This window comes from Convolutriloba macropyga, chromosome 13 (genome assembly GCF_964194025.1).
Source record: "Convolutriloba macropyga chromosome 13, txConMacr16.3, whole genome shotgun sequence".
In the NCBI taxonomy this organism is placed as follows: Eukaryota; Metazoa; Xenacoelomorpha; order Acoela; family Convolutidae; genus Convolutriloba; species Convolutriloba macropyga.
This window is the reverse complement of record NC_134480.1, coordinates 35376585-35388633: the sequence shown is the minus strand read 5'-3', so window position 1 is coordinate 35388633 and position 12049 is coordinate 35376585. Positions and strand designations below refer to the sequence as shown.

At 35.1% G+C, this 12049-nt stretch overlaps 1 protein-coding gene across 1 annotated transcript in view; it reads left to right on the top strand.

Annotated features, from left to right (window-relative positions):
- LOC142352124 (glycerophosphocholine cholinephosphodiesterase ENPP6-like) overlaps positions 1–9541 on the top strand; it is a 31958-nt gene extending 22417 nt beyond the window's left edge. The window contains exons 6-9 of the mRNA XM_075404496.1: positions 5916–6068; positions 7095–7188; positions 7541–7856; positions 9282–9541. Of these exons, the coding sequence (XP_075260611.1) occupies positions 5916–6068; positions 7095–7188; positions 7541–7856; positions 9282–9333 (615 nt within the window). The 3' untranslated portion in view covers positions 9334–9541. The remainder of the gene's footprint in view (positions 1–5915; positions 6069–7094; positions 7189–7540; positions 7857–9281) is intronic.
- The last annotated feature ends 2508 nt before the right edge of the window (positions 9542–12049 follow it).

Here is a 12049-nt window from a genome sequence, read left to right as displayed (position 1 = left end):
GAGCAAACTGTCAATAGCAGGTCCTACAAACAAAAATTAGCGTCCTGAGGTACCCCATCAAATTGTCCAATGTTATGGGTGTCTGTGAGCACAACTGTCATATACACATGATGCATGGTGATTGAAAACCCCAATTAATTGAAAACCGTATGTTCATCAGCAACTTTTTGCTTATAGGGGAAATTTTGCGCTGCAAAAACTTTTTGCTTGTTTGCTCCACTTTTTGTTTCGGTGTTACCACAATCACTACTCCGATTTAACTTTAAAATTATGAAATTGTGTGAACAGATTTCAACAAAAATTAGAGCAGGAGAGCTCCTGAATAACAATTCAAAGAGGTTTTGTTGACTAAGCAATAACGACCCGTTAAATAAGAGTTGATTCCAAATAATTTTTATACTAAAACCTGGTCAAAAAACTATAAAAAACAGTTGAACCAGAAATGAAGTTGCTGTGCACGTGAACTAAATCACAATCAAGAAAGTTTTTTGTTCAAGGACTGTGTTCTAAGCACACGTTAAAACTAGTCTGAAAAAAATTTTAAGGAATTTAACTCAATTTTTAATATTGACAGAAGATCCTTGAAGGCTACTTTATAGAAGGTGACTTTAAGATTATGCGATAAAAATTGGGAATAAAAGTGAAAACTGTTGATACAGCTCAAAACTCCATTTTTCGAATTTAGAATTTATGTCGCACTTGTAATTCGTGTTTTTGTTGCACTTGTAGTTCTATAAAAGCTAAAATTAAACGTGATGTTTTGCTTTGTTTCCAACAGCTGTGTTAAGACAATCTTCACAAAGATCGGAGAATAAGTTTTCCCTAGTTTTGATCCAGTTATAAAGCAATACGGGAGCACTTAATTTATACAAGGGGTTATTAATGTAGCTTTCTCTGGAATAGCTAAATGCTAATCCCAATTTATTATTTAATGAGTATTTACAAATACAAAGATACGAGCAAACTGTCAATAGCAGGTCCTGCAACCAAAAAGCCGCGTCCCGAGGTACTCCTTCACGTTATCTAATGATCTGGGCGTTTTTGAGCACAACTGTCATATACCCATGATACATGGTGATTGTCACCCCCAAGTAATTGAATACCGTATGTTCATCAATAACTTTGCCGGAGAGGGGTCTTTTGTGGCATTTCCTAATTCAGCTGTAAGCTTTCTTTCGCCCAAATCTTTGCGGCTGTGCAAAATGATTGCGTCCTATATTTCCATGGAGGTATTGTTCGCTTCAGGCTGCAGAAAGGTGTTCGAGTTCGTCTGCCATTCGTCAATCAGTTCCTGCATATAGCGTTTTTGGCTACCACCGTTATCACTCTCGCACCAATTTTTGCTTGGATAGCCACCAAGAAGGAAAATTAACGCTGGAATAATCTTTCACAGCGTCCAGGATGTGATAATTATCTGTATTTGGGAAAATTTTCACCAAAATGTCAGGGGTTCACTGAGGGTTTAATTATAAAATTAGAATAAATTACTGAAATTTTCTGATGCAAAAGCATTTTGCTTGTTTGCTCCACTTCTTTTTGTGGTTGGAGCAAAATCCCTACTCGGATTTGACATGAAAATTATAAATGTGTGAACAGTTTTTTTAAAAAAAATCACATCAGGAGAGGTCAGGAACAAAAATAATTAGTTTTTATTGACTAAACAAAATTTAGACCCATAAATAGGAGATGATTACAAGTATCTTTTTTAGTAAAACCTTGTCACCATTTTTTGAAAAAACATAGAATATAGTGTAACCAGAAATGAATTACCTGTGCACGTGAACTAAGAAATCAGAATCAAGAAAGTGTTTTGTTATTAAAAGACTGTGTTTTCAGCACACGTTAAAACTAGAAGAAAAAATGTAAGGACTTTTTGTCAGTTTAAAATTTGGACAGAGGGTCCTTGACGGCTACTTTATAGAAGTTGGCTTGAAGGTTATAAGATAAAATTTGGGAATAAAGGTGACGAGTGTTGCAACACATGAAAAGTCCTTTTTGGAGTTAAGAATTTCGGTCCTGTAATAGTTGATTATGTTTTTTATAGAAGCTATTATTATGTTTTTTTTTTCAACAGCTGGGTTCAGACAAGCTTTACAAAAATCGGCGAGTAAATTTTCACTTGATCTGATCTAGTTAGAAAGCAATGCGGGAGCACAACGGTTTCTAATGTAGCTTTCTCTGTATTAGCTGCATACTAATCCCAAATTATTTAGTGAGTATTTACAAATACAAACATACGAGCAAACTTTCAATAGCATGTCCTGCAACCAAAAGACCGGGTCCCGAGGTACTCCTTCAAACTATCTAATGCTATGGGCGTCTTTGAACACAACTGTCATATACCCATGATACATGGTGATTGTCATCTCCAACTAATTGAATACCGCATGTTCATCAACAACTTTTTGCTCGAGAAGGTTCTTTTGTGGTATTTATTAATTCAGCTGTAAGCTTTCTGTTGCCCAAATCTTTGCGGCTCGGCAAATTGATTGCGTTCCATTTTTCCATGGAGGTATTGTTCGCTTCAGGCTTCAGAAAATTGTTCTAGTTCGTCAGCAATGCGTCGATCAGTTCCTGCATAGTGTTTTTGGTTACCGCTGTTATCATGCTTGAACCAATTTACGCTTTCATAACTACCAAGAAGGAAAATTAACCCGAAATATATCTTCCACTGCGTTCAGGAGGTGATTTGTCTGTGTTTGTGAAAATTTGTACACCAGTATATCATCGGGTTACTGTGTTTTTAAGTATAAATAGTATTTGTACTGGAACGTAAAATGTTTTATGATGTTGGTGCGTTCCATCTTGTTAGAGTAAATCTGGTTTTCGATGTTAGAACATCTGTTTATAAATCAGGATTGTTAATTGTTATAATGATCTGGTTTAAGCATAGGAAAACGAAATGGAAATATTTTTGATTATTTATGTGAGCCAGAAACTTTTCTAAAAATTGGAAGCAACAACAATAAAGATAAAATTGGATTAAATTACTGAAATTTTTAGATGCAAAAACATTTTGCTTGTTTGCTCCACTTCTTTATGCGGTTGGACCAAAATCACTACTCGGATTTGAAATGAAAATTATAAATGTGTGAACAGTTTTGAAGAAAAATTATAGCAGGAGAGGTCATGAACAAAAATAAAATTTTTATTGACTAAACGAAATTTAGACCCATAAATAGGAGGTGATTACAGGTATCTTTTCTAGTGAAACTTTGTCACCAATTTTGAAAAAACGTTAAATATGGTGAAACCAGAAATGAAGTTGCTGTGCACGTGAATTAAGAAATCAGAATCAAGAAAGTGTTTTGATATTAAAAGATTGTGTTTTCAGCACATGTTAAAACTAGAATAAAACAGGCAAGAAATTTATGTCAGTTTAAACTTTTGACAGAAGGTCCTTGACGGCTACTTTGGCTTGAAGGTTATAAGATAAAATTTGGGAATAAAGGTGACGAGTGCTGCAACACATGCAAAGTCTTTTTTGGAATTAAGAATTTCGGTCCTGTTTTTGTTGAATGTTTTTTTTATTGAAGCTTTTATTAACCGTGATGTTTAGTTTTGTTTTCAACAGCTGGGTTGAGACAGGCTTTACAAAGATTGGCGAGTGAATTTTCCCTAGATCTGATCTAGTTAGAAAGAAATGCGGGAGAACAACGGTTTCTGATGTAGCTTTCTCTGGATTAGCTGCATACTGATCCCAAATTATTTAATGAGTATTTACAAATACAAACATACGAGCAAACTTTCAAGAGCGGGTCCTGCAATAAAAAACCGGGTCCCGAGGTACTTCTTCAATCTATATAATGCTATGGGCGTCTTTGAACACAACTGACATGTGACCCATCATGCATGATGATTGTCATATCCAACTAATTGAACACCGCATGTTCATCAACAACTTTTTGCTCGAGAAGGTTGTTTTGTGGTATTTATTAATTCAGCTGTAAGCTTTCTGTCGCCCAAATCTTTGCGGCTCGGCAAATTGATTGCGTTCCATTTTTACATGGAGGTATTGTTCGCTTCAGGCTTCAGAAATTTTTTCAGGTTCTTCAGCAATGCGTCGGTCAGTTCCTGAATAGTTTGTTGGTTACCGCTGTTATCATGCTTGCACCAATTTATGCTTTCATAGCCACCAAGAAGGAGAATTAACCCGGGAAATATCTTCCACTGCGTTCAGGAGGTGATTTGTCTTTTTAGTGAAAATTTGTACACCAATTTATCATCGGGTTACTGAGGGTTTAAGTTTAAAATTGGAGATAACTGTTTCTGAATATGGTACTTGTTCTGGAACGTAAAATGTTTTGCGCTGTTGGTGCGTTCCATCTTGTCAGAGTAAATCTGGTTTTCAATGTTAGAACATCTGTTTATAAATCAGGATAATTAATTCTTATAAAGATCTGGTTTATGCATAGGAAAACGCAATGGAAATATTTTTGATTAATTATGTGAGCCAGAAACTTTTATAAAAATTGGAGGCAACAACAATGAATGACTAAGAAGAGAACGGCGCTTGTTGTGATGTCTGATCGAAGACTGAAACAGAAACAGGGGTTGAACAAATGGTCGGTATTAAAAATCATTGCAAGTCAATTCCTGCACTACATTTCACACAATATTCGTTAATTGAGCATAATTCGAGACCCCAAGATGACTCGGGAGTTTAATTGGAAGACTTTGGAGAAAATCACTCATATGAGTAAAAAAACAGTTAACAGACGTCAAATTGAGTTACGTGAACAACCATTACCCTGAAAATTATTTTTTTTAACCTTTTTTCCACTTTACTTGACTTAGAGGCGAGATTCTGCGATGCGAAATCTTGAAAATTTGTGAACAGATTTCAAGAAAAATCATAGCAAGACAAGTCATGATCTAAAATTTAAAGGGTTTTTTTTACTGAACAAAAACTAGAACCATAAATAGGAGTTGATTCCAAATACTTTTTATAATAAAACCTTGTCAACAAATTTAAACAAATTTGAAAAAAGCAGTAATGAAGTTGCTGTGCTCATAAACTAACAAATCACAACCAGCAAACTGATTTTTTGATTAAAGACTGTGTTCTTAGCCTGCGTTAAAATTAGACCAAAACAATTCAGCGCCTCAAAATCTTTCGCTTATTCGCTCCATATCCTGTTTTGGCGTGACCATATTCACTACTCTAATTTGACTTGAAAAATCGTGAAAAATTCTTTAAGTTGTTCAGAAAAGCAGCAGAAAGCCAATAATCAATATAGCCGCGGCTATTGATTTGCGGTTGCTAATAGAAATAAAGATTCTGTACGACTCAAAGAGGACTCTACATAACTGAGGAGTGGAGTGAAAAGGTTTTTTGTACCGCTGTTTTCGAAATAGCAACAGCTTGAGGTGTGAAAAATTTTTCTAAGCGAGCGAGATTATTTGGAAATTTGCAAGTTTTCAGCTGTTTTGCTGAGTTTTCGGCAAAATTTAGCCATTTTTCACTGACTGTTTTGTTTTACTGCCTTAAGTAGGGTTCGATAAGACTGCTATTACTTAACGTAATTTTTAGATACCAACTGACTACAGTTTTGTTTATCAAATGTTTGTTGAGAATTATTACAAAAACAACTTTTCAACTGCTTCTCTTAATTTTAATCTTGACAACTGTTGTTTTAATCTTAGACATGTTTTGCGTGTATTTTAATACTCTTATTTGCCTAAATGATATGTCTTTTTGACTTTATGTGCGCTTGTCATATAAAAAATTTGTTACTTTAATTTAATTTTTAAATTCTTATGAGTAGTTTAGATAAGTACTAGTTTTCTGATTGAGTTGTTGTTTTTGTTTTCTTCGAGTCCTTTTCGCAATTTTACCGACAATGTTTTGAAATTCCGAACGAAAGTTTAGCCATCAATAGTCAAAATTAGTATAAATTGATGTCCTTGTTTAGTATTTAATCTCTCAACTGGAGGACATTAAAACTGAACTGGAACTCTACAGTGTGTCTGAGTTGGATAAGAAGTTTGGCTCTCAGCTGACAAAATCGCGTTTTCCTCCCACGGCTGTCATGGTAGCCGACGAGCATTTTGTCATCTCCACACAGGTTGGTTTAACAAGTATCCGTTTTCTGTATCTGCAGTGTCTGAACTGGTATACATCAATACACGACGAAGTCATGTTATAATGGAAACAAAAAATGTTCAATTGATGTTTGTAAATATTTAAGGCGATTTTTTTTGTTTATTAGTTTTGTCAGATACCTTTCATTAGACATTGAGGCCTTTGAAGACAGGTAGAATGGAGAGCTAATAAACTACTCTCCTCCCGTTCCCATTCACAGTACAGTTTTTGGTCGCATTAAATATTTATAAACAGAAATTGAACTATTTTTTGTTACTATTATATGACTTCATCTGGTACTGATGTGTAGTAAAATTTCGGTCATTCTGTTTTCTGTATGTTTTATGCACTGCTTGTTATCTTAGAGCGAAGAAGCTACAACGTTAGACATAATGAAAATAGTCCTCATCTTTTAAGATAGAAACGAGGTGTATACCGAATTCCGGTCTTCAAAACTTTTTTCTGTAATTTATTCATTTTATATCATTTTTTTTTAAATTTTGCGATTAAGATGCCCCCCTTTAATTATTTTTTTTTTCGTAAAGTTGAAGTAAACAAACTAATGCGCTTTTTGTACTAATAATGCAAATTTGGCTTATATAGGCCAATAAGACGCGGGGATAGCCATTATCACTTATGGGACCAATAATATATGACATAACGTGTCAGCATTTCAATTATAGAGGGCTATTTTCCGTCAGCCAGCCGGGGAAAGGAGGAGTAGTTCCATTAATTTCACATTTCTGTTCATCGCAAAATGAGGTATCGCATATAAAAAGACGTATCTTTTCCGTTTGTGCCCCCCCCCCCCCCCCCCCAGTACGTTATGCACCCCCCAATTACAGAGCACGTGCCCTTACCTGTTAAATAATTATTTAAGATATGGCACGTGCGTCTGGGGGGTGCAAATAATATGCACCCATTCAGCTGGGGGGCAAAAACGGAAAAGATCCAAAAAGACAACACGTTGAGTGTGCAATTGGGTTTTTATGACCTTGTTTTTGTTTAGTCTAAGGATCCGGTGTTTGCATTGTTCGACGGAGTGGGAGAAACAAAGAGACACTCTTCTTCAGCACATACCACATTAATGGCCTTCGGACCTGGTATGAACAAAGTTTTTTGCATAATCAACATGGAAGAAAATACTTGATTTAATGGATTGAACCCATGCATATTTTGAGAACTGTTATTATTCAAAATATGTTTATTTTAAAATTATTTGGTGGATTGCGCTGCATATTAGGGGGTAGCACTAGCCATTTAACTAGAGAATTAGAAACATTAAATCACACTTTGAAAATTATCTGTTTGATGCAGTTTTTTTACAAGGTCTTGGTCCAAAGAGTAAGGGAGGGGGAGAAGTGGGGTGCTGTTAGGCGTTACTATTCGTGATATAATAGATGCAAAAACTTGTCGTTTTGAGATTCTACAATTTCTTTGCTTTTAATATTTTAGAATTCATTGACGAGCCGATCTCAACGCCATCAGCTTCAGTGACAGATGTGTTCGCCTTAATCTGTGACGTCATGCAAGTCTCGCTCACACCCACTGCTACAACTGGCCAATCAGAGTCGAGCAATGACGGATCCTCATCAGCAATAATGCTTTCAACAGAATACGCTCTCTCAGGGATGCTTAAAAGGAATCCGCAGAACTCGAAGCCGTTCCACCCTGTGGTCATTATTGTGGTTGCGTCTGTGATATGTTTGGTGTTTGCGTCTATGGTCATTTTCCTCATCATACGAAAGCACAGAATTGAGTCACAATACACGTAAGTCATAATGCACATTGTCATTTCAGTGTCACTGGGTACAGAGTTTTGGCGTATAGCTAATTCTTTCTTAGCGCATCAACACTTTACCCAAACAAATAAAATGTCATTGTCAAGGAAACTACGAATATTACCACACGGTTGTGATTACAATCGATAATTCATCAGAGTGAGGCGAAGTCCGGTAGTTGAATAACTTCGATGGAGCGATAACAAAAGAAATTCATGTACAACCATTAACAGTCAAGTTTATTACAATAGCAGTTTCAAGAGTTTGTGAGCTAATGCTTGAACTTGGGTCATTGGCTGCAAACTTTGCACTATTACTGGGGTACGGAGCCATTTTAAACACAGTTTTACTGGCTTTTCATGATTGTGACTTCTTGTCGTTGTGTATCTCTGGCTAGCCGCGATTGCAGTTGTTAGTGGTCATTGTTAGGCATGGGGGTAAGTAAAGAACTATTTTATGTCCGGGAGGGGAAAGAAAGAAAGAATAAATAGGTTACAGAAAAAAAGAAAGTGATTTTAATCAACTCTCGTTTCCATAACAAAAGCTGCAAAACTTACTGGTTAATTAACACGCTAACCCCCAATGTACTATTTTACACTACGAAGTCAGCTCCGTCATTAAACTAAAAGTTTATTGCACTCTATCACAACTGTTTTTACATAAACAGTAGCGATAAAAGCGTGTGATAAACGCGTAGTCTAATCATGGCAACAGTTTTGTAAGTTGGAATCGCAAGTTGTGCAGCTGTTGTAATCGCAACGAGAGCTGATTGAAAACATTACCACACGGTTGTTATCGCCTTCTCGAAGTTGTTCAACAACTCGGCTTCGCCTCATACTTTGAAAAATTCTCTATGGCGCTGTAGCCGTGTGAAAATAACCAACCCTCGATGCGATTGCAACAGTTCATAACTTTATCGCGCTGTTGACGTGATTAGACTACGTGTTTATTACGTTTATCGCCACTCTTCAAACAGTGGTGTTGAAAGAGTGTGATGAAGTCGTAGTTTATTGACGAAGCAGATTTCGTGGTGTTAATTGGTCGTTAACGTGTTAATTCACCAGTTATGCCCCTGTTATTATCGCAACAAGAGTTGATTTAATTAAATTTCTTGGAAATCTCCTCTTCAGCTGCTTTCAGTACAGAACCGATTTTCTTCACATTAGAGCTGAATAATTTTTTTGCTCTCGAGGAAATTTTGTAAAAAATTATAGTAGTCCTGCTATCTTCGAAGTCCACAGATGATGAGCACATCCAAGGTTTTGTATAGTATTGGCCTAATTTGCGTAACAAGTTACTCTTATTTACTAGTTTGTTTTTTTTTAATCTGACAGTTTTGAATTGTGCTTTGAGAGGAAAAACATTGAGGTGTTAACGTTTTTATATCGTGTTTAAATACAATTTGATTGTTTCAGAATGCCTGAACGAAATCCACCTCAAATTGAAATGGAAGACATTTCTGCTTGATAGTCAATGCCGGATTCATTTTGAGCTGAAACTCGTCTATTGGGCTACTCAAATATGGGCAATATGCTCCATTGTCAATACTTAATTCACCCTACTAATAATAATTGCTGCAATTAATTGTACATAGCGATATCTAGATGTAAATTTGGTAGCATTTACTAATTTGAATAGCGCAATTTATAGATAACAATTGAATATATCAAATTTCTGTCTAGTGGCTTAAGTAGGTCGAAGGAAAGGCGTTTAGGACGCAGGCAGGTTTCCGAGTTTGTAACTGCTCTTCCCCCGACTAAATATTAGGCAGTTCATGACAGTTGATGACAATTTCGCTATCATAATGGCATTCTTAACTTGATGCTGCCACTAGTCATTTAGAAAATTTTCAGTTATACTTAGTTTCAGTTATTAGCAGTCTGGAATATTTACTACAGTTAAATATTTGAAGTTAATTATTGAAAATGAGCTGAGTCCCGTGTGTAGATGGGAGCCAATTCTTGATAGATGCGCATGTTCTTTAAGCTCAGAAACATATAACAGAGTGCATGTGAAAAACAGTGAACCATGAATGGACATGTAGAACTAAAATTCTCTCAATCACAATTTCAAGCAGTTGAACTCAATTGGCGGCAATTTCTTACTAAAAGTCAAATGAAAAGTGCGCCAAAACTGGTACCATTTTCACTTTTTTTTGAAACATGTAAATTACTCAGACTATAACCCTGAGGTTAGATATCTACATGCTCTAAAATGTTAAATAAATTAATCAGCATTGTTATTAATATAGTAATCTTCAAATTGTGGCTGTTCGTTTTTATAGGTAAAAATAGGATTTGAAGGCTCCTATTTGTCTATTAACGGGTACTTTCCTGTGTTGATCGAGCAAAAACTCGGTTAAAACATTTTTAAAGCAAGTTTTACTGTTAAAAGTTCTTATTGAAGAGGGCAATTTGTTCCATTTTTGAACGCTTTTCAAGATTAAAGATTTGTTATTCCACTTCGTTTTCGTTTTCTTTTTTATAATAATTTGATTTGTCCTGTTGTTCTGTCTGGCGTTATGGCGACTAGTAAACATTTTAAAATTTTCGGATGTTTCCCATTGTTTTATATCTGTTTGTAGCTTCATTAGGCTAACTTTTGAGATAAACAATTCGGCTGGTAGGATACGATCCTTAATGAGAAGATCAATGGAGTGGTCAAATTTTTGACGAAAATAACAAACTTTTATTCCCCAGTTAATTTGCCTGTTTATGCGGTTTATGTTTTTCACTGTAAGAGTTTGGAGGAATACTCCACTGAAAGAAAGATGAGAGAGTACAACTGACTTGAAAACATCAATTCTTACTTTCAAAGGTATTTGATTTCTTACAAGATACAAAGAACGAATTGCAATAGCCATTTTGCTTAAAACTGAATTCAGGTGATTTTCAAAGGTTAAGTTTGAATCAATTTGTACTCTCAGATAACGACATGCATGAGCTGGTTTGATAACTTCGCCTTTAAAAGAAATTTCTGGATCCGAATTAGTATGATCTGTAAAGAATAACATCTCTGTTTTATCGGCATTTAATGTGAGTTGATTCTCTGTCAGGTATTTGTCTGTTTGTTCTAATATTTTTTCAATTTTTTGGGGAATATTTTCATTACGTTCGAATTTGCATATAATACTAGTGTCATCAGCAAATTGAACAACATCATTTTCACCTTCCAGCTTTTCAGAAAAATCGTTGACATATAACAGAAAAATAAGAGGTCCTAACACAGTTCCTTGTGGAAAACCATGATTAATAGTTAATTTATCTGATAAGTCAATACCCAGTTTTACGCATTGTGTTCGATTTTCGAGAAAAGATTTGAGAAGTAAAATTGTTGATTGAGAGAGGTTGAAATTTTCAGCTTTCTTGAAAGATTTCATGTGAAATTGAATTGAAAGCTTTTGCAAGATCTAAGAACACAGCACCTGTGTCGTTATCTTGCATATTTCCTATTATTTTTTCAATAAAGTAAAGAACAGCATCAGTAGACGACTTTCGAGATTGGAAACCGAATTGTTTTTTGTTCAAGAGCGCAAATTTTTGAAGATATTCTATTAACTGATTAAGTAAAAGCCTTTCAAAAACTTTTGCAAAAGTTGGTGTTACAGAAATTGGACGATAATTCGTTAAAACAGAAACATCTCCTTTTTTGAAAATTGGTGTGATGTGTGAATCCTTAAGAATTGCTGGAAAAACTTTCTCTTGAATACAATCGTTAAATATAATCTGAAGATGTGTCCCAATAGCATATTTTCCGGATTTCAATGCCCAAGCATTGATGTATCCCGGCCCTGGTGCTTTGTTGTTGTCTAGATTGTCAATAACTTTATAGATTTCCCTCAAAGTAAAAGGTCTAAAATTAAACTCTTGAAATGTTCGCTCTATTTTATCGACGTTCAATGGAACAATCTGCCCTCTGTAGATGCCCATTTTGCTGAAAACTCTGTTAAAAGCGTTACATATTGATTTTTTATCTTTCGTTTTTTTACCATTCTCATCAATTTCAGTGATGTTTGGACTGTTATTTTTCTTTCCAATTTTTTTCTTAATGAATTTCCATTTCTCTTTTTTGGTTTCAATTTTCTTAAAAAAAATCCTCTGAAAATTGATTTTGTGCTTCTTTTAACTTTCGGTTTACAAGGTTGCGATATTTTTTAAATGACGCAAAAGATTCAGCACTTTGT